This window comes from Homalodisca vitripennis, chromosome X (assembly GCF_021130785.1).
Source record: "Homalodisca vitripennis isolate AUS2020 chromosome X, UT_GWSS_2.1, whole genome shotgun sequence".
NCBI classification, from domain to species: Eukaryota; Metazoa; Arthropoda; class Insecta; order Hemiptera; family Cicadellidae; genus Homalodisca; species Homalodisca vitripennis.
The window spans coordinates 69270975-69295501 of record NC_060215.1 but is presented as its reverse complement, the minus strand read 5'-3'; the positions used below and the strand labels follow the sequence as shown (position 1 = coordinate 69295501).

Sequence of the window (24527 nt, the reverse complement as noted above, 5' to 3'; positions counted from 1 at the left end):
ACATTTCCAGATTCTCATCATTGGTGACAGACCTGGTTACAGTCCAGTGAGTGTCGAGGCTCCCAATATATCCTACTACCGGCTAATATTAAAAGAATGCATCAGAATATTATCTGCTACGGAAGTTACCAAAGTGTGTTTCCTTCACATTCTACAAGTACAGAACAGCACTTTCCTTAGTTGCCCCCAGAACACAAGCACAATTAACATTATCAATTACTGGTTATTAGATATTTTGTGTTTGCTTTTAAGATAATTCAAGAATAGAACTATTTCATCACGACAACACAACTACTAAGTAAATAAACACACGAAATGCTGTGGTTGAAGTCACATTGTGTTCGTTAGGTTGTAGTCATGGTCTACAAAACAATATGACGTAAGGCATGTCATACAAGTTGGACCAAAGTTTGAACAATTCCAATTGTCTGACAGATCGTCACTTGAGTGGGGAAGTCGTTCAGATGAATAGTTGATTGGAGAATTGAAGGGATATTCATCAGCCTCCATCTAGCCAATGCCGCTGACAATGAAAACCGACGTGTGGTAGATTTGGCCATTTGCAGACTGGTAACAATATTAAGCAGCGTTTACACTGGGAAGTAAAGTTAGGAGTGAATCTGCGCAACTTCTGTTACATAATGTGAACAAGATAAGCAATTTTACTCACGAGAATTGTTACAAGTACTTGCTACAGCTGTATCACTGGTTATTGCGGAATTCAATACGAAGTATGTTCACACATGATGTGATGTCTCGACAATGTTTATAATTAAAATTTGAATGGGCAAAACAGTTCTTGCAGACAACTGTCTAACACTGGTTGCGGTAGAGTTCATGAGAGCTCTTGCACCCATTTAGATAAGCAATATTTATTTTTTGCCATTGTAAACGCAGCTAGTTCAGTCAAGGTTTCAATGTAACATCACTTTTTTTCTTTTTTTTTTGTTCTCTTAGGACAAGAAGCTTGCACTAGAAATTGCACTTAGTCCTGTAAGAACCTTAGCGCTGCTTACGGAGTGACAGGATATTCAGGATGGGTAAGGTTAAGGGGTAGGGGCCGCCTCCTATCGAGATCCATAAGGAAAAATTGTGCACTAATCTCAAAGTCATGTCTCCCCAAAAGAAGGGAAGACCAGCTCTGAACCAGCCTCTCCAGTTAAAGTAGGCAGGGGGATGGCACACCCTTGTTGAGGCTAGCAAGAACTTCTGAAGTTAGGGAACAAACCCCACCAACTCCAACAGCCATCTCCCACAGTATACCAGACCTATCGAATTGCCCTTAAACCCAGAATCTTGACATTTGTGGTTAGTGAAGTGCCGTTCCTGGACATTAATAAGGTTTCCCAGATTTAAGTGATACATCGTGTTTTGCTGTGCCCAGTGGTAGGTTCAACTGGAAGGTATAATCCAGCCAGAAGTGATCCCTCATGGGTAAACTGAGGCCTTGGCCGCGCTACAAGTGGTAAGTGGATGGCCGTCTGCATTAGGATGACAACTTACAAGTTTAATATTTGTATTGTATATATGGAGAGCGCTTGACATTGGCCATGACATACAGTGCCACTGATTGGCTGCTAACCCCAGACATTAAAATTTTCTCCTGCAGCTCAACTCTCAGCTCATTTTGTTATTGTTGTGAATTTATGTTGCGACACAAATGCCTCCTTCTCGGCTTTACTTGTTCTCGCAAATCCTTGTTTTCCTCTCCAAAAGGTGTCTTATTAGGTCTGGTAAAATCCACCAAACATTCTAGTGTACTTCAAAAGCCCTAGTTGCATCTTTTATCAACACTTCAAACAGATAATAATATTCAAAGAATCAAACTCAAAGCCTGTTTATATGATAAATACTGTTAATTTTAGGCCTGTACAATCTATCTAACATGTCTTTTTAAAATGCTATTTTCACTTAAGTGTAGGAGTTGGAAAACTTTGTCCAGAGACCCTATTTCGGTGTCTGATTAAAACCGAAACACAAAAATATCGTTTGTATCGTAGCCACTATAGTTCTGCCGTCCTGTCGCTTTACCACTTACAGTATACTGCTCGTATAGTGGTCGAGGCCTGAGATGATCGGTTGGGCGATTTTGGGTGTCCAAAGGATTGTTACGAATTTGAGGAGCTTGCCGCAACACAGAGGTAGAATAACAATGATAAACTCCACTACACTAGTGGGAGCGATCTTGGATCAACCAGCGTCAGATGGGGCTGGTGAACATATGTCAATCTTCATTCACTGTTTCACAGACCATTTCGCGTAAAACACAATATGTATTGAGATTAATAAGGTCCTGATTCAAGAAACTGTTAAATTATTTCTTGATTACATAAGTTTTTAGAGACAGAAAAATTGTTTTTGAGATTTTCCCGGTTCTAAATAACAATTGCCAGCTTATTCCCAGGATCTCTGAAACATCAGAACAATTAAAAATTTTTAAAAAAACCAGCTTGAAGGTAAATTAAAAATCAGTCTGATCTGATATCAGATCTTAGAGAGAAATTAAATCATAATGCTTATTTTTAGCACTGTGTCCCCATAGTACAATAAAACATACGAAACAGATAGGTAAAAAAAGTAAGTTAACTAAAGAATAAATGTACCAATTTTGTAACCATCTTCGTGACTCCTTTAATTCATTTGATTCATACGCTCTAATTGCTAATGACTTGTATAATTCATTCAATTCATACTTTTCTCTACTTAATATTAAATATATCTCTACTTGTACAAAATAATCCAAAAATAGCTTAGTAAAATATTGTGTACAATGGCAATAAAATGTACTTTTCTGAGTCTCACCTTTGTCTCAGAGTCTACATTCATAAAAACTTAAGTTTGAAGTTTCATATAGATTATTTTTGTAAAAGGCTATCCTCATCCTGTTTTGCCCAGTCAGTTTTATCACAGTGTACTTCAACGGAGGTTAGTAGAACAGTATACTGTGTGTATATTTAGTTAATTATGCAATACAGACTAATTATGTGTGGAATTCAAGTTTTAAATCTTCAATATCCTCATCATAGACTAAACATTTTTGAGAATAGTCCAATTTACTTATGCATTAAATTTTATAGTAAAAGGGAGGCCACTCAAATCAGCTTTTGAAATTCCTGGTTTTCCCAGTCGAAAATTTCGGATTCTCTTGTTGATTTTCAAGCTAAATAAACAACTTTAATACTGTATTTTACCCTTATGCTGAATGCAGCTGTGATGGTTAATCGTAATCAGCTGTATTCGCAAGAAGTGCGATGCTCTAACACATTTCGTCGCTAGCGATATGCAAGAAATTCAGTGACGATTTATCGCTACTACCTATTTTAAGCTCCTAGTTTTTATCTCTATGTTTTTCAATGTGTCGACATAAAAATCGTGTATACCTAATAACTTTCCTTTCTGTGATATTTGGAAAATGCATCAAATAGGGAAAAACAAGGATAACAAATAAATACCAATACAGCGCTACCGTGGCACAGACTGCAGTCCAGCATTGCAGGTCAACTTTCAACATGTGACAATGATTTCGCCGATACATGAGGTCGGTCCATCTGATACCTCATCAAATACTTTCATCCCAACTCTACTTAATTAATTTATCCTTGGTGGGGGGGAAGCAACTCTATGAATACCATACTTCAAAGTAATTTGCAGAGATTCAGGGAAATTAATATATTTAAAATTACAAGTCATAACCTCTATCTTCTCCTTTTAAACAATAGAAATAGTAGATTATAAAATGAGCTTCCAGAATATATTCCATTTATGTAAAAATGTATGGATATATTTACATTTATAGAGAATCTATTTATGTACAACCACAAAGTACGACGTATAGATAAAATTAAAATTAGCGATCGCCTGTTTTTCGCTGAGCAGCTAACATCTGTGCATAGAACCATCAGACACAATGGCCTTGACAAATATAGGCATAGAAATAAAAATATTATTTATAAGTTGCGGTATTTTGCTACTGTATATTTATAAATAGTTTGTATACAAAAAGAAGGACAAAAACAAGTTTTACCAATCGATAATTTGCATACTGCCGATCGTTTTTGTCCAACGACGGAGCAGGCTCTCAACGATGCACCATAATAAAAAAATTTTAAAAATATTAATTATAGCTAAAATATTATTTATTAAACTACAGTACTTTGTTAATTTGGTTATTTAATCAACATTTTTCATACAAAAAGGACAAAAACGTTTCAGCAATCTGTAATATGCGTACTGCCGATCAGTAGTCGTCCACAAATAGAATTAATTTTGGATTCGAGATACAGCTTTCCCATATCAGTAGGATATTGTGAAATTGTAATTTTTCAAGCGTATTTAAGCACTTCTGTTGGTATCAAGTGAAAAGGCTGCAGTATAGAGTATCGGAAACGATCCATCCCTAGTAATAATTTGGGGGGCAATTATAAAAATTCACACATATCCACACGTTTCCTGGAGTCCAAAATTCATGCGTAATGCACGCTTTTACATATTCTCATCATTGGCGGTAGCCTTGGTTAGAGTCCCGCGAAAGTACCGTGGCTCTAAATATATATCCCACTAACAGAGCTAATACATAAAGAATTCATCAGAAAGTTATCTGCTACGGAAGTTACAAAAGTGTGTTTAGTATGCGATCTGTAGAATAAGTAAATAGACAACAATACAAAAAAGTACCTTCTACAGTTGCACCCAGAAAACAAGTACAATTAATTTGATCAATGACTGGCTCCTAAATATTTTTGTGTTAAATAAACTTTATGATAATGCAAGAATAGAATCACCCCATCACAAAAACACAACTACAAAGTAAATAAATGCACGAAAGGCTGTGCATGTTAGATTAGATTATAGTCATGGACTACGAAACAACATGGCATAAGACTCCTTATACATGTTGAACTATTTGGTTTGAACAGTTCGAATCATCCAACCTATCGTTACGTGTGCAGAGAAGTGATTCAGGTAAATAGTTGATCGGAGAACTGACTGGATTTCTTATTTTCGTCCAACCAATCCCGCTCTGACGACGAAAATTGATGTGCTTAGATGATTTGGTCCGCTGGCCGTCTATAGACAGGCGTCAACATAAGCTGCGTTTACACTGGTAAGTAAAGTTGTACCGTTAATTGATTAATTAAATTTCATATAATGTAATTTTCGCAACCTAGTCAGCCAGTATAATTTAATATTATTTTTATCCAATGTTCCGGGACTAAATTTGGAATGTTTGGAATCTGCTGGTATTCGAGGTGTCCCTTTGAATTGGTTTAAGACATACCTAACTGGTCGACAGCAATTCGTCAAAATAAAACAGTAGCACCAGCTGCTTGGAAAGTCTACATTTTGGAGTCCCCCAGGGATCAGTTCTTGGGCCTATTTTGTTTTTAATCTTTGTTAATGACTTTTACTCAGGAAATTTCAATGGTAAGGTGACAGCATTTGCTGATGACACAGCATTTTTCCTATAGTGCGTCAACAGTTGATGAATTATATTCAAGGATTGCAGGATGACCTAAATAAAATATCTATATGGTTTGCTTGTAATAAATTATCCTTGAATGTATCAAAAACATTATATATGATTTTTTCTTTGTCCCAATCCGGCAACTTTGGCACAGCCTTAAGAAATACATTCAATAAATTGCAGCAAGGATCTGTGTGATTGTGGCGTAATTAATAAATGTAGTCAGATTAAGTATCTGGGTTTGACTCTAGATGAAAACTTATCGTGGAAACCTCATATAGGTTCTCTGAAAAAGTCTCTACGGTCATCACTTAGGGCATTTTTTCATTTGAAATCAGTTTGTCCTCCCTCAGTTATGAGACTGGCTTATTTTTCATTGATTAATTCTAGGCTGGAGTATGGATTGTCATTGTGGGGTAGTTCATATGTTTCAAATTTATCTAGTCTAATAGTCCTTCAGAAAAAATTTATAAGATTGATATGTAATTCTAATATTAGAGAACATTCGTTTCCGCTTTTTGTTAGAAATTTTATTTTACCATTAAGATATTTATATGTTTTTAAAGTTTTAGTAATTTTTTTCATACTAAGTGGTAACAGTGGACCTGTTATTGACAACTCTGGTTATTCTACTAGACTCAGTAATCAACAGTATTTGCGATTGCCTAAACCAAAACTGTTCTTTGTTTTCAAAAATGTTTTGTGTTTTTAAGTTATAAGTTTTTTAATTTAATTCCAAGTGAAATTAAAAATTAATAGATCTATATTTATTTTTAAAAAGAGGCTGAAGGTTTGGTTATTGAGTAGAAGTGTTAAAGATATTGAAAATTTATATTTAGTTGTTCAGTAAAAATATTTTGTTCTTATTTTATAAATTGTAAATGTATGTTTTTATATTGAAGGTGAGTTGGATTCCTCTAATTAATGTGTGTTAATTTGATGGTTAAGAGTAATTTTAGTTTGTTTATTATTATTTGTTGTATTTTCATATTGTTATTATAGAACTTAAGTTAAATTAAGAAGCTGATGATGGCTCCCACCCAAGTGCAAGATTATTTTCTTTTTGGGTTGGTATATTTTTTCTCTGTAATCTGTATATTGTTGTATACTGTATTTACATGTATTTAAAAAAAAAGAGAGAAAAAATAAACGCATTTATTATTATTATTATTATTATTAAATTATCGGCGGAGTAACTACCTAATTGGCTCGCGGATGTATATTTTCTTCTCACCCTTTGTAGCAGCCCAACTACGTGACCGATCAGACCTTGCGCGCTTTGTCCGTAAGTAAAATTTATCTTTTCGTATTATTAAATTAGCCCTTTGATGCCAAACATATAAAAATGAATGTAACGTAAAGTAAAGTTGTAAATAGTAAAGTTACTTACCCTTGAAGATCTTTTATTTGCTTGATTGAGATAGATAAAAGTTGTGGCGTCGTCCTTAATGGCGAACACATTGTTATAATAAGTAATTTGTATCATTAAATGGCTAATACCGTCGCGAATTTGTTTTAGGCGAGTTCACGTAGCTCACGTACCTGATGTATCTCACGTGTTGTTTGAGTAGATGGCTACCAGTTTCCCAACTTCTACTCCTCTTCTAGAAATAACCGTTCTTAGACTACAGCTTCAATGTCTCGTGCCATGACGCCGACACCCGGTTTGTGAGTCTACATATTGCGAAGGGAAGTGAAATATTATTGTTTTATAAAGTAGAACATCGTAGGCATAATTCCAGAGAACATTGGATATTTTAGGCCCACTTAGAAGATATTCGTTTTTAGTTCTTGTGTTCTAATTGGCAGCAACGTGGCATTACATACTTTTCCTTTACCATCTAAAAGTGGTGCTTGTAAGTTTTCGTAATTAAACTGAACTTATAAGTAAACTTTGCATTTCTAGTATTTATTACTACGACCTCAGAAGTCACCACCCTCATGTGTTATCGTCCAACGGTACAAAGTTACGAGAATTTGTACAACTACTATCACATAATATGAACAAGATAAGCAATTTTACTCATGAAAACTGTCACAAGTACTTAATACAGTTTTATTGCTGGTTGTCCGAGAGTCAATACGAAGTCTGTTCACACAGTGCTGTGATATCTTGGCAATGTTTATAATTGAAATTTTAATAGCCGACATTGATCTTCAGTTCTTGCAAACAACTGTCCAACACTGGTTGCGGCAGCGTTCACGAGAGCTCATGCACCCATTTAGATGTGAATTTTACAATTGGAAACATAACTTGCACAATTTTTTTTCCATATATGTTACTGAGTGATAATTTTAATTGTATAAATTTTAAGTGTTAAATTTGAAGCTTTCTAACCACACTATTGTAGTTATTTTTTATCTTTATGTTTTGTGTATATTTATTTTTTAAATTATGTTTTTATTAAATACAATTTTAATTTTAACACTAGAATAATGTTTATCTTCAGGCCACAAATACGTCAACCACTTGAAGGAAAATAATTTTAACTTTAAAATAAGTCTTTTTGGTTCTACATGAAAATTTCAGACATTCAGAAGATATTTTTAATTTACTACAGGTGCTATAAATCAGTATGTGCTTTAATAAAGCCAATTTTTGTAAATTTACCACCCTGTAGTCTTTACACGTAATAAAACTAAAACCTTATTTAGTATTGTCAAATTCTTAAGTGGTTTCAATGATAATGTGAAGAGACACTATCCTCAAACTAAACTGTACTTGAAATGCCAATATTCGCTTGTTGTACCATGTTGTCCATTTGTTATATGAAAAATATGTACAATTTTATGTTTTAGCTAAGACTTTTTATTTAACAAAAAAATATATATATATAAACAAAACAGATGTGAAGGATACAATTTATTCTTGACAGTAAACAGAAATATGTATTTATAATTATTAAACATTTTATTCAAAAACACAAATAACAAAATATATTTACCACCAAATGTTGAAAGAGCCAGGAACGCATAATACTGGTAGCTTGTTTTGGAAGAACTCCTCGTTTCTGTTTTTTTCTATTTCCAAACAAATCATCATCCTCATCACCAGAACCTCCACTGGTTGCGGAGAGTGAACCTATAATAATTACTCACTAATTAACCACTATAATATTTGAATCTTTTTATATCTAAAGAGATTTATTTATATTTACAATTTTTTACAACAAAACAGTTTCACTGTAACTAATTTTTACAATGTGTGAAAGGAAATCATGTAACATAAACGTTTCCCAAAAATGTATTAATAATATTTTATAAACTAAAAACATGCTTTAATATACTCTAATTTTTTAATCTTTTCCCTCTTTCTCTCATGTATATAATATATATAGTTTATAATATTTTATAAACTAAAAACCTGCTTTAATATACTCTAATTTTTTAATCTTTTCCCTCTTTCTCTCATGAATTGTGTATAAAGTTTTATGCTAAGCATATTTTTTGTATAGAACTCAATATATTTTTTATAACAATACTTCAATGAGTTTAGTTACCAAGTTCTTGTTTTGTATACATTTGATTCTAATGATGATAGCTCTATTTTCTATTGCTACCAAAATTTCTGATGAATCAACAATTTAACATTGATATACTTCACCTCTCTCGATTCACCTCTGTACATATTTTTTGTATATATTATACTCAGAACTGGTAGTAACTAAGTATTCGTCCCCTCTTACAACAATTAAAGTTATACAGGACAACAGCTGTGACAAACAAAATAGAACTGCTCAAACAGCAGTAGCTCTTTCCCATATGGCCATTTCCTGCATAGTGCATTGGTTTAACTGTACGTATATAACTTTTTTCACAGGGTAAACATTGTTCTGAAATTTATACATATGGTTTCAAATAACATTTTATAAAGTGGCCATTTCATAATTTTTTGCAGTATGAAGTTTTAATTTACTGATTTAAAAAATGAAATGTATTTTTCTACCTAGTAACAAAACTTGTTAAACTACGTGATAAATAATTTTTAAGATCATATTTGAACTATATGGGATGTTCTCAATAGCATGATGTACAATAGTATATGTTTCATTCAAATACAGAATTCTAAAAATATTTTCATTTTTATACTATCAAAGGATTGTTACGTATATATAAACACTTCTTTTAAAACTGTTTAGTATTTCAATATACAAAGATTTATGTTGGTATCTAATTGGGGCAATTTGCTAATTCTCTGAAACTTGTTCAGTCTAATTTTGTTATATTTCCTGTACTAAACAGTGCTTGAACATTATGAAATACAAGCAATTTGAATAAATAAATAAATTTAATATATATATATATATATATATATATATATATATATATTGTATGTGAACTGCCTATCACTTAGTAATTTTTAGAAGCAAATTTATTGTAGCTCTAATCACATCCACTTGTTGTCAGTGTGTTTTGGGAGTAATGTGTAGCACTATGGGGCGGAGCAGGCTAGCTCCCGCCAAATACTAGGATTAGTTTTATGCCTTTACCGCTGGCTGTTTCACAGCTACCAGCAACATATTTCTTGATTGGTGTTGTTTTTGTGAATTAGCCTTATATTTTGGGACAAGGCTTAAAAAATGGATTAAAGAAAGGATTTAGTAAGCTTTCTACTGCTTACTAAAAATTTGAGGGTTCTTATAAAAAAGTTTCCTTCATATAAAAAACTGGTTAAATGAAATTTGTCTAACAATTTAATAACTTCCGAACCAGCACAATATTAAATATCAACATCTTATAAAAAAGTTATTTACTAAATTTTAAAAAAAACTCACTTTTTGATTATGCCTGTTTTATGTGTGGATAGTTACTGCTCAAAGGGTTAAGATATTATTTCATAATGTACACTTACAACGTGGGAAGTGTTATTCAAATATTAATAACCCTGAAACTTCAACGCAACCTTATTTACCCATAAATATTATATAACAAAGCCTTAAAAAAATAAGTGATGCTGGAACCCACCACGATGGAAATCATTATGGGAAAATCAGATGACTACTACTGTTGCATGCAATATGAGTAGAGTATTACCTTGGTGCAAGTTGAGGTCCGAGGTCGGTGGAAGACAACTGGCTCCGATCTGGGACAAGGGAGTGCTGCCGTGGACAACGCTGGGAGAAGGAGACAGGCAGGGCGGGGAGGTAGTGGAGGGGTAGTGGGGACTCGGATGGGGACCAGGGATCTCCAACATCGATGCACTCTTCACAAAACTTCCCTCGCACCCTCCAAACGAGCCTGTAGGGGACACCACCTGTTTTAAAAAACAATCCCTACTCATACTGATACTCTTGTGTGCTCTTAGCACTTTTGTTTCAGGATTACTGAGAAGCATTTTAGGTTAGGTTTTAGAGCAATACTGATACCTATGTTACTGTTTGTCACATAACATGCAATATCTTAAATGAAATTATAACATTTCAAAGATATTTAATACTCAGATTCCAGTCAATATCACAGTTCAAATGTACCATTGGGATGCAGACAAGAGGATAAGTTACATTTCCACAACAATATTTTGTACTATCCTTTCCCTAACTACTTAGGTATAATAACCACTTTTTCAACACTGCCAGAAAAAAATGGTAAAAGGGGTGATAATAGGGAAGGAATGACAAGAACGATGCTGAGACCCCCAATACTGATCCCATTTATCCCTCCCAAGGGGAATGAATGAGCAAACTAAATGACCTCACACAGACCTGGTGGTTAACTTGTTCCTCTAAGAAAAATTCATATACATCTCATAGGGAAACTGTTGAGGTGATTCCCCTAAGCACCAAAGACATTTGATCCAAACTTACTAAGTACTTAATATCCATGCTAAGTAATCATTAAGATATAAATAAAGACAATGCTATTTAAATTAATGACAATATTATACTTTCAAGAAAAAGGCACCCAATTTTTCCTGATACTTGACCACCTTCATGACATATAAACAGCTCAATACACCTACTACTTGAGTCAATAACACATATTTTGTCATCATTTTTGTTGATTCCTTCGGATGCCTTAAGCATCTCTCATCAAAAACTGCTCTTGTGCCACAGTTCATATGGCATCAAATAAACTGCCACCACCTTCTTGTGCACCATCTATTTCGTTTGTGTTAATCAATTACACTAACTTCCAGAAGGTGCACAGCCACTATCTTAAAGAGATGCCTGACTGCCAATGTAACGATGCTAATCAGTCAAACAGAATGATACTTGTCCTTTATTTGTTTTTAATCAAACAAAGGAAGTACGACTGCCAAGGAAGCCAACAGAGCAATGACATGTAAAGTGATAGATATTGTTCTTGCCTTCATCCCCAAAATAAATTGTAGATCTATTTCAAAAGGCATCTTTCCATTTTCATTATTTTTGTCTTACAATATGTCTTAATCTTATATTTGTACACAATCCTACACATCTTTCCACCTTCCAATAGCACCCTAAATGCTGAGGATCATGGTTTCTTTTGTCTTCCCTTTTCCTTTATTTCCATCTTCCCTGTATCTTCAGCAATTTTAATCCTTTTACTTAGACTTTGTAAACTATAAGTTTAGTTTAGTTTCTCCATAGCTCTCTTGTGGATTAGGGCATTTCCCCCATCCAGCATTGTGGTGGTAGTCTGCACCACCTTCCCTCTTGTAGTTTGTGCAGCCTACCTTGTTTTAACTACTATTATCATCTTATATTGATTATAGTATAGAATGTTACTATAAAACAGCCTCAACACCTCTGATTTATTTTATGGGGATCAGTTAAACACTCATTTCTGGTATAAATGTGGTGATATCCAATAGACAAATTGGCCTATATATCTATATATATATATATATATATATATATATATATATATATATATATATATATATATATATATATGTATAATTATAATATATAAAAATAATTCAGTTCATTCCTTTTAGTTTTTGATAATTCAATTCAACCCTTCTGGTGAAGCAGTTTTATCTTATCAATTAGTGTCTCAGCTTTAGTAATTACTTTAGGACAGTTTTAGATGAGCTTATGGTCATTGTTTCGTAACAGAAACATTTTGTGGCTGTCTCAAAGTGAAGATCATTTTGTCGTTATCAGCTTTCATGTACATAATTATTCATGGTACAGTTAAAGGAAAATATTTCTATTAAGAAAATTATTTGGAGTACTTTGCAATGTCAAGAAGGAAGTGTTAGGGGTATTAAGACTATATTTTCTAAATCAGGCTGTTACTTAAAAAGGTCTATCAGGTATATTCGTCCCAGGAAAAGTGCCAGTACATAACATCAGTGGGTTATAGTAAATTATTATCAGCTCTGAAGGCTAAGATTTCTTTATTAGTGTACCCCCCATACTTTGGTACAATCTTTAACCCTGGAACTGGCAAACGCCTGATATCGGGAGTTTTAGTCGCATCCTAGATGGCAGCGCCAGATATCGGCCGTTTTAATACGTCTTTTATTTCTTAATATTACGTACTTAAAACACGATCAAAGAGTATCGGTATTGATACCAATCGAAATAGGAAGGTTCAATTTATGTAAATAATACACTAATAAATAATTTTATCGTTTCGTTACACGTCCATACGTTTTATAATCTCTGAACTGTTTGTTTACATTCTCCCGCGTACCGCGCTAGTTGCGTGCGCAGCGATGAGTCAACTGGTTCATTCGGCTATTGTTATTTCGTCAGCTGCATGGTGTTCTGTCTGGTTTATTGTTTGTTTGAGTTCGTTGTAATGATGGTTGTGTATATGACACAATAATAGTAAGTTTTTTGTGCGTGTTTACGTAATGGATCGTAATTTCCGCGATCGTTCAAGTGACATTCGAGAACTAGCTGTACATGAAATAAGCAACGAGAAAAAATATATAATAAAAAATAGACAATTAATATAAACTAATAGTTACAAGATTGTACAAATCCAAGTAAGCTTTGAAGTTCCTACTTTTGTTGGTAAGTAGCACTTTCGAATGTCAGTATACGATTTTTGTATCCTTTACCACATGTAAAAATAAATAAAATATGTGTTGTTTTATTTTTACTCAGAATTAAATGCTCTTCCTTTTTTATATTTTGGATTTTGCGTATCACTAACAACAACAATTTTACAAATCAAAAACTTTGAACTACCTTTCTTTTTCCTAAAAAACTTTTTTTTCATGAAGAGGTAGAGTAAGGGTATTTTTTTTGTTTTAATTATATTATGTGAAAAATGTTCCTTGAACAATGCTGAATAAATAAATATATAATATGACATAGGTACTTTATAGTAAACATGTAATAATAAAATAAATATAAGGCAATGTATGAAGTACCAAAAACACTCTTGCCACTGAGAGAAATATGACCGCCAGTTCCAGCATGCAGTATTGCTGTGGTAGTCATGTTCTTTACCACAGCAATAACAACTTGGCTTTGTCCTATTGCAGTGCTTTGCAATGTGCCCAAATCATCTGTTACATCTTGCCAAATTTATAAAATGCTTGGACCTACATCTCTGCCAGTTTATGTAGAGCCCTTCATTTGCTCTTAATGCATTCTTAATTCCTACAGCATGCTCTACTATGAGATGGAACATTATTTCCAGCTATTCTTCCTCCTTCTTTAACATTCCTCAATTAACGTTTAGTGACAAATTTATATTTTTGAAAACTTCTTCATTTATTTGTTTCCTTCAATGTTTCTGTTACCACCTCTCCCCTTATTTCCTGGTCTGATAGGCAACAGGTAGTATAGCTAGAAACCTTAAATAAAACTGAAATTAACTCATCCCAATGTATATTGTACAAGAGATTTAGTAAAATTAGTTAACACTTAACACTTTCCACCAAAGTAATAAAATAAAAATAACAATAACAATTTGAATGCAAATAAAAACTATGCAAAGCAGAGTTATATCATTTATGACTAAATTTAGCTTTTTTGGGTGAATTTGTTAGATATTAGATATAAGAGTGAATAAAAAGTAGCAAAAATATTTACACCACCAAGTTGAATTTAATCTGATTTTCATTTAATCTCCCTAACATTTTATAGGCTATCAGAGCATCACCTAATTGTAGGTCAGTGACTCCTTTGAAAGTTTTTAAATAACCAGTTCCATTTATATTTGACACACCCTCTTACCAACTTGCAGCTTAGTGAAGCAAAGATTTGAAACTAAAGAAAGTATATGACTGATGCCAGTTTACAGCAGGACTCATGCAAAGCTATGTACAGCTGATATCAGTTTGCAGTTTTGTGAAAAATATTTGCAATCCGGTGATTTGGTATACTGTATATCTGATACCAACTTGCAGAACAGTGAGACAGAGATTTCACAGCAAAGCTTGTGTATGTATAAAGTAATCCTGATACAATGTATAATAGCAGTTGATAAAAAGACATAACGAAATCAATAACAATGGCATGTTGACATCAAATTCACACTAGCTGATAATAGCCTGTTAAGGTTTCAGAAGTACAAAATCATAGCAAAAAAAATTAAAGGTTAATAGAGTGAAAAAAGACTGAATAAAATTCACATTATTGTAACAGATATCAAATTAATCAATAACTGGAATTAAAACTTTAAAATACACACCTAGGACCAGTTCTAAACTACTACTTACAATAAAATGTAGTAATTTTATTATTTCAAGATTTGCTCAAAATCATGTTGCAATAAGTTTTAATGCTCAAATTTTAAATTATTTCTACCCTTCTAATACAAACAAATTAAATGAATGATTTATAGAAATTATTATAAACTTTCATTTTATTAACAGGATTACTGACCTAGAGCTCTCATACAACTAATCAAACACACATGGTTTTGTGAGGAGGCATGAGGAATAGAAGAAAGTTTGTGCCACTTATAAGTTTTTATTTATTTTAAATTATTTTACTTTTGAGAAATTACCATAATTTGCTTTGTGTCACACTAAGCAACTTACAACCCACATTCTAAATACATAAATAGCGCACTAAAGTGTGATATTTTATTACATTTGTATTACTACAATAACAACCATTACAGTCTTTGGACAGCTAGCTGTCTCTGCAAGCCAAGAACATGTTATGTACAGAAAGCAACAGTCTCCAAATTAACTCTGCTACCTGAGAACTGCGTTTACCATTTCCCTTCCACCTCAGCCTATGACAATTTTTGAGGTGGTTCGGTTAGGCAACCAACAAGTTTTACTCAAAACTCTTGTCTTTTTGAAACATGCATAGGTGGTCAATTAATTGTATAATGCATCATTTCCACCTTCATACGTTCAGGGCCGCACTTAAGTGTTGAATTTAGTGAGATGAATTATGGTATTTAAGTGTGATTGTATTTCAGATCCATAAACTTTCATAACTGAACATTCCTGACTTCTCATAATATATAACAATATTGTGCTTTGTATTTACCCAACTGTTTATTAGTATTTAATTAACCATTTGTACTGTTATAATTACTCAAATCTGTACTACTTATAAATTTATTGTAGAACCTCATTGATCTGTCCCTTGTGATTAGATTTGGCTTATAAAAAGGTTACAAAATAATTATTAAATAAGAACAATTGTGATTGGATATTTTAAGTGCAAAAAGAATATTTAATCACTACAAACTGTCAACAGTTATTAAAATGTTAAACATTAAGAACAAAATATACACTTAACAGTATGTAGAAGCAAACTCAATGAGGCAGTAAAACAAGACAGTGTACTTCATTAACCAGTGAGGTATAAATCACGCAAGCAAAATTTTAACCTGATCCAGACCACAATTTGTAAATAAGCTGCATGGAAACCATTTAACTGGGGCTTCACGTGCCGTGTTTAGTGCTGATAGCATTCACACCAGCCTTTTTCTCATAAAACTAGCTTATGTGAAAATAATTCGGTCATTAACAACTTGATGCAACCAACCAGAGTATCAGATTAACTGAGGTCAAACTAGAGGGCTTCTACTATAGCTGCAATTTTATATGACAAAATAGTATAGGGGTCTGTTTCAGGTTGGTTTAAGCAGGTTAAATTATATACTTATGCTTTGATATTTTTTCTTTATGAAGACATTAGTAAAAAAGACAAAGCCAGATATAACTAAATGATGTATGTTAAATGAGTTGAGTACATCCTGTACAGTACTGCTCTTTATTAAAACTGTAATCAAGAGTGCCAAATTACTAAAAAACTGTAATCAAGAGTGCCAAATTACTAGAGAATCAACATTTAACTGGATTCTAAAACAAGTGTTGTTATTCATTGCAATGGTATTAATAGAAATTAATTGTCGATAAAGTCACAAAAAAACTTACATTTTTCAAAATACAATGACACTTTTTAAGCAAATCATAAATTAATAATGAGGGAATGAATTTTTTGTAGAAAGGAGACAATACTCTTTTTAGTCTTAAGGAAATAATACTATGTGCAGGGAAATTTGGCACACTATATTAGGTTTATAGATCAAATGTATTAAGTTTAACCTATGAAATAGATATTTATGTAGTTTTTACCAATGAGTGTAGTATTCAGACAGAACTAAAATTTCATTATTACATGAATCATTATTACATTACATGAATCCCACCAAAAAATTCATATAAGAAACTTATTTTTATTTTTTTGTAAATAGTGCATTGTATATCAGTAGTTTGCAGATGCACATTAAAATATTAAGTGAGAAATTAATGTACTAATAAAAATTACATTTTCATTTTGATTTTATTTTAATGCAATGGTATATCAGTTACCATTATGACAATGCCAAAACATCAATGAAATTGGTTTCAAATTGCCTATAATTTTTGCCTGACTTTACAGGATACAATCCAACTAATTTGGTTTTCCCATGACATTATTAGAACTATTTTTGTTCATTCCCTACTTTGATTAATATGTTCTTTTGGGGTTTGTGATGGGAAATAAGCAAGAAACAATTTCTGTTAAAAATTAAAAAATAATAATAAATATAAATAACAATTGTTGCTATATAAAGATTTATCAATAAAGAGAGTTAGTACTAAACTAAATGTGCAAAACTACAAATGTAAAAGTACATTGAGATTTAAATGTACCATTCTTGTTTAAACCTTAATGAATGATTTGAATGTTGACCAAATTATTATGTCTTGATATTTGTTGATCAGTAATGATAAAATGTACTTAACCACTCACACACCACTAATAAATCCCTTAACTTTCCTATAACGCTAAGACAAGTAACAAAATTTGGTTTCTTTAATTTTAAAGCTAATTTTTATTATAAGTAAATTATAAAAGGTAAAAGCAAAAGAAGTATAAAAGAGGGTATTCTACTTAAAAATAGCGTATTTAATATAAAAAAATATAAAATAACTATTTACAAAACTGTTTATTTTAAATAGATTTCAATTTCATTGTAAAATGTAACTAAACAAAAGTTTAATTACATATACTATAAAACAAGGTAAACATTTCAAACTAATCACAACACTACCACAAGATGAAGAATAATGAAGAGATACATAGTAGACACGCGCGCGAGTGAGAGCATGTGCTCGTGACAACCGAGAAAGTATACACGCCACAATTATGTTTGGTTATGGCTCTGTTGGAGACAGAACTGACGAGCCTAATATATCCGTCTATGGCATGGGAAGGCTTAAAATCCTTACAAATATAAAAAATGAGCAAAGCACATTTAGTAGGAAAATACTAAACATGAAGTTGTTGAACAACTTCACAACAGATAACAAATTTATGCTCATTGAAGTTGATTATGAACAAAATTTTTAATATGACATTAAAAAAACAAGCTATTTTGGATGAAGACATGATATAAGTGTTTTGTAAGCGGCAATAACTTATTAAATTATATTTTTGTGAGCTTTATGAGATTATAAATTTGATGTCTTACAAATAAGATTAAGGGTCATAAATTCAAAATGTTAATATTCTAGAATATTTACTGTCCACAAGATGATGGCAGGTGATGAACTTGTCAGGAATGGTCCATTTACATTAAAATAAAATAAAAAATTCCAAAATTGTATATAAATGTCTTTAGGAACAGGATCAAAAGACGAAAAACCAATTAATAAGTTTCATAAGCATTGGTTTATTTTTGGTGGTTTTTACACATTAATTAAAAAAAAAAACATTAAATTCCTAATAATTGTATACAAAGCACTTTTAGAGACAGATGAAAGAAGATCAAACAGATTTTAGTTGCATAAGCAATAGCAAACATTTTAGTATTTTTCGTGTGATGGGTGGTGTTATATACTTGATCTTGGTTCCAATCACTTGTCTTTGTCTTTTGAATTGTATAGGCCTTTTTGTGTTCCTCACATCTCATCCAAACTAAAATGAATACTAGTTAAACTGAAAATAAATGTTATCGTGTAATATCTGATGAATTTTATAATTTAAATCTGTACACAATAATGTAACAGTTTTAACAAAATTATCTTTATGTCACTCATCAAAACTTCATGGATTAGAGCAGGGGTCTCAAACTACAACACGCAGCCCATCGCCAAAAATTAATTTCTGTCATTAGTAAAGGGATAGGTTTCAGTACTGCGAGTGAGGGAGTTATGTCTAGCTAGACTGACTTAACTGTTTGTTGGGGCTTACTTTCACTGATAGTTTGTAATACCTAATTCACTACGAAGAGGAAAGTTGGTAACGAGTGTCATGTGTTTAATAATGAGTAGAGTGTCAGCTGGTTTTTGGTTATCACCACTTTATATCTAGTGTGTAACAAAACAAGATCCAGTGAAAAACTACAATATTTATATACATTGTGAAACAAAACATTCAAATTAAGCAAATACATTAAAATACAAGTTAGTCCAGAGTAGAGAAAATGCAGTCTGAAAAAGTCTATGTAATCTCCCTATGACATTATCAGTAAGAATAAACCTCAGAGCGAGACCGATATTAGAGCGAGTTTCAAAATAAAACTCAAACATTAGCAAGCTTTTTTCTGACCATGAGTAAGTAAAACGTGAATTGAAAGGGGCTGTTGAGGAATTATGTCCCTAAAATCAGCAAATGTGTATTTCAATCACCTTGTTCAAAGTTGTGTGCTAGAAATTACACTGACATTGGACACCAGTTTGAAGATGCCAGCAAGAAATTTGATGGTATTCTTTTGCTTTTTGGATAAGTCAACGGATGTGTCCAATTTAGTCCAATTTTTAATTCGTGATATTAACAGTGACGTAAGAATCAGAGGGTCTTAATGATTTTTATTACATGGAAAGTAACATCACTGGGACAGAAACTTTTATTTAGGGTATATCAAAATATTTCTTTATTCCAACATCATCTAAATAACTACAGATATAGATTAAAGTATGAAACGTCTTTTAGAAGTCATGCAGAATGTTGGTAAGACAGTCAATGGTATTAGGTCTAACGCTCTGAAACATCGCCGATTTAAGACTTTTCTTCCAGAAATTTCGTTAATATTCAGGCATGACTTGTTATTGTGATATTAAGCAGTGGTTAAGATTTTTTAAATCAACCTATTATATTCAAAATTATATAACAAGACCATTTTCAATCCAATTTTTTAAACTAGATAGTTAGTTTTGGGAACACATCAGATCATCAAATTTGTTAAAAACTGAACATGTAGTCATGATTTAAATTATCACAAAACAAATAAATATACACACAAAATGACTCAACACAATGAAGAAATATAAATAATTAAACTTCAGTGTATAACCGGTTATAGACAAGAATACAGTATGTTATGTATACATTTATTATTTTTGTGATTTCCAAAACATTTTTAATTTTCAAGGACATTCATGACAGGACATTTTTTACTTTTAAATTATTATTGCAATTGGTGAGTTATGGTTCTCATTAGTCAGGTGTTCTTTCACAATCAAGCTATATTCATGATTGAAAAGCCGAAGCCAGTAAAAGAGCTTTTAAATAATCATTGGCTTTAGAAACTTGCATTTCCAGTAAATATTACCTCTCATCTCAGTTCTTTTTTACCTAAATACTTAAGATGAAAAATCATTTGTAAATTATTTGATCCAAGTCCAAGTGTTTAGAATAAACCTTGCTTTCTTTAAAAAATCAATTAAGAAAAACAAATTTGGACCACTTTGGAACTTGCAATGTCTTTACTTTTCCCATTGAAGTATGTAAAGTTGGTGCCGCCATGAAAATAAGACGAATTAAAAACTTAATTTGCTGATACTGATGATTCATTGACAGAAGAGACAAAGCCATTTTTTAAAGTTGAAATTTTGTTAAAAATAAAATCATCACGTCTTTTAATACTTAAAATATCCACTTCACTTTCTTCATCACTATCAGAAAACTCACTAAACTCATAACACAATAATTCTTTGATATCTTTATCGAGTACTTACACTTACGCGAAGCCATATTTGTGTTTACGAACAACAGCTGCCGGCTGTATCGTCTCAATGTTTGGAGTAAAAACAGGCTGCCAAGTATCGTAGTGTAAAACGAAATAGACATCACGAGAAAGCCTGTATTCTGCTGTGAATCTCAGTATATTGTATGTCATTTAATTTAGCAAGGTGTGTCCAAGAAAACACAAAATTAAAAGGCTTGCAAGTGGCCGCAACCATGTGCCGATAGGCCACGACTGCACACTTATCTCGGCCGCAACTGTGCGGCAGCGAGATCTAACAGGTTAAAAATACAGATCTTCCATTTTACAAGTAGGTTTTTAAATATATTTCCAAGTCTAGGTTTATTAATTAATTGTATTGATTTATAATTTATTAATACTCAAATCAGAAAGATTTTAAACATCCATGGTTTCGCATGACTTCAAACGAGCAAAACATTGCAAGAAGAATGTTTTCAATTTTTGTATATACATGTATTTGTCACAAAACCTTTTTGAAAATGATGTTTATTAAATCTAAGTATAGAGAAAACCTTTCTAATGAGCACCTAGTAACTATTTTGGTGAAGGTTGTGTCAAATTGGGAGCTCGGGTGGACTGAGTGTTTCTGCCAAAAACAACTACATAAATCTCACACATCACAAGAAAGACAAAGGATGGCTCTAGAGAAGAAAAACGCGACTGTATTGTCAACAACTCAGAAGAATCTTAATTTCAGTAAATAAAAAATTGTATTTTGTAAAGAAATGTTTGAAGATATCTACTACATTAGTTACTGTAAAACTTTCAATTCTTATGGATTGTATACATATCAATCATACTATCTTCCACTAAAATACAGTTGAAATACTCAGGCTGTATGCCTCCTTTTACAATTTAGTTTTCGGATTAAAACTTTTGGAGACCCCAAACTAGAGAAAAAGCATATGGGTTAATTCAGAGTTATACTTTAACAAAATCTAAGTGGTTCTCCCCAAAGCAAAATTGAAATAAAATTAAAGTAAGTTTAATAATGTAATGTTTAAGATGAAAGGTCTTGCCCTTCTCTTTTCTTTTTTTATAATATCCAAAGTTACAAGTGAGATATAAGTAAAAATAAAAATTGTCTTAATTAATATTTGTTGATTAATTAGTGGCTGAACAGGAAGTGAAACACTAGTCTGATTCATGTAGTAACTTGGAAACAGGAACAGGCACACTAGATTATTACCAGACAAAGGTCAAACAGCTTTAACTTTAAACAGACTGCAGCTGTTATCTTGCCATCCTGAATGGCTCAATAGTCAAGGTCACTGGCAACTGTTACTGTATGCCTACTTCCCAGGATTGGGTGCAAACTGAGACTACTTTTTACCAGCAATATTATTTGTGTAGTTCAGATAAAAACACAGTAATTATTTACAGTTACAATATTATTGAGAAACATATATTTGCTATATGTGAATAATTGGATAATAACAGTTTATTAATTTATCTCTCCTTTAACTATATTTATTATTAAACTATCAAACTTATCGCTGCAAAAAAAAAAAAGAAAAACATAAAAAATGCCTAAATTTCTTTGTGGAGTTTGTGGGTCAAGGATTAGATCATCAGCAGTACTTTGTAATGGTATGTGTAAATTGTGGTATCATAAAAAATGTACTAGCATGACTGATGCAGAGTTTAATAAATTGAGTAAAGAAAATTCAAACAACTGGAAATGTTTAAATTGCATTCGTAACTTAAATAATCCCAATCTAAACATCAGTTTGGACAATTTAAAGGAGCAAATTCAGAACCTTGGCAATGAGAATGAAGTTGATATTAATTCCACTCTCACACTAGCTGCTACCTTATTAGTAGAATAAAATGAGAAATAAAGCAACAAATTTTTCAATTAAAACATTATGAAACAAAAGTGAATTTAGAAATGGATTGCAAAATACAGGAAATGTAAAATAAAATCAATGTCTTAGCAAAGGAAAAGGAGAGGATGGAAACTGAATTAATTAGTAAAATTAATTTTTTATATGAAAAATCTAATACTGACGCAGAACTCCAAAGTAATCTTATTTTTAAACTTGAAGAGGATAAGCAAAAATGTGCAGATAAATTGAAACGTGCCTTGCAAGAAGTAAAACACCTTAAAATGCTCATGAACAGTGCCGACAAGCAAAAAAGTGAATTTATTTCAGTGCATGAGAATGTATCCCAAGAACTTAATAACTTGAAAACAGAACATAAAATTCAGAAATCGCTTCTAAACTCTTCCCAGAAAAAGTGTATACTACCTTCCTCCAACAATACACGACTAAAAATAAATCAACAAAGCATTGGCAGTCAAACCATAGACAATAGTAGCTACAGTCTTGCTCTCTTGGGGAATGAATGGATAACCGACGATACTATTGAAGTATATTTTAAAACTTTAAACAACTGTGAAATGGAAGCTCTCAATACTGCTTTTATAGACCCAGGGCTTAGCCATGCAATCAGTGATATCAATTTGGTGGTATCTTCGCTAAAAGACAAAAGCTACATTTTTATTCCAGTTAATAATGCGGTAACAGAAGGGGAGGGTTCAGGCACACACTGGAGTCTCTTGTTTTATCTTAGAACTGACAATACTTTCTACTATTTTGATTCAATCAAACAACAACTTAAAACCAGCCGTAGAAATGTTCAATAAACTATCAAAGTGTGTCTCTTCTGAAAAAGCTACTTTTAAAAGCGTTGTTTGTCCCCAGCAGAACAATTCACTTGACTGCGGCATATACATGCTGCTGTTCATTGACTGGCTGATGAAAGGAATCATTGAAAACAACATCTCAAATTTGATCATAAATAGTTCATCATTGCTCCATATACATGAGAGTGACATAATAATGAAGAGGTCATGTCTTGCTTATTTATGGTTTAATAACCAATATCTGAAATTTGATTGCTCTACAGTAAAAGAACTCTTATTTAAATCACGTGTAAGGGAGTCTCTTTCGGTCCAAAGTGCAGCCAATTGTTTGGCTCTTCTTCGGCACAATAACAGTAATGACTTACTGAGGATGCAGCATGATAACAAATCTACAACCATGGAAGAAACTCGTAAAGGAGGTGTGGATGAGGCTCTACCAATGAGAGTTGAGTTTTATACAGACAGCCATGGGAGAGATCTTCCAGAAATAATTGACACCTGTAGTAAGGGCAAGATTAGAATAAATGGTCTAGTTATACCCGGGGCATCAACTCAGGAAGTTTATAGACAAGCTGCAAGATCTGGCCACCATCCAGTAATAATAATTGTGGGTACAAATGATGTTACAAATAAAACAACTATGAACATTTACAGTAACTTAGAAAAAGACTTGAAATTGCTAAGTAAAAGTAAAACTATACTAATAACCACTATACCCCATCGTTACGACCTAGAACTGTGTGATCCTCTTCATGATGAAATATGTTTGGTAAACAGCTATATAAGAGAACTTGCAGTGAGGATGAACAGAGTAGTGGTCATTGATCTTGAAGAAAACGGAAAGAACGGCTGGCTGATAAGGTTTCACTTTACTCGACATGGCTTGCACCTTAATTATCGAGGTAAAAGAAAGTTGGCTTATATGTTAATAAATTCTCTTAGTAATGCTCATTTATATCCTGATGGGGAATTACCAAATAATAAAACAGGTGATAAAGACGATCCTTTTAAATCAATGAAGTG

At 32.3% G+C, this 24527-nt stretch overlaps 1 protein-coding gene across 2 annotated transcripts in view; it reads right to left on the bottom strand.

Moving 5' to 3' along the window:
- Window positions 1-24527, bottom strand: part of LOC124369149 (homeobox protein PKNOX2-like) — a 75978-nt gene that overhangs the window by 30601 nt on the left and 20850 nt on the right. For both annotated transcript variants that reach the window (XM_046826929.1, XM_046826930.1), the window contains exons 5-6: window positions 10499-10718; window positions 8410-8546 (exon numbers count right to left, since the gene is read on the bottom strand). In XM_046826929.1, the coding sequence (XP_046682885.1) occupies window positions 8410-8546; window positions 10499-10718 (357 nt within the window). The remainder of the gene's footprint in view (window positions 1-8409; window positions 8547-10498; window positions 10719-24527) is intronic.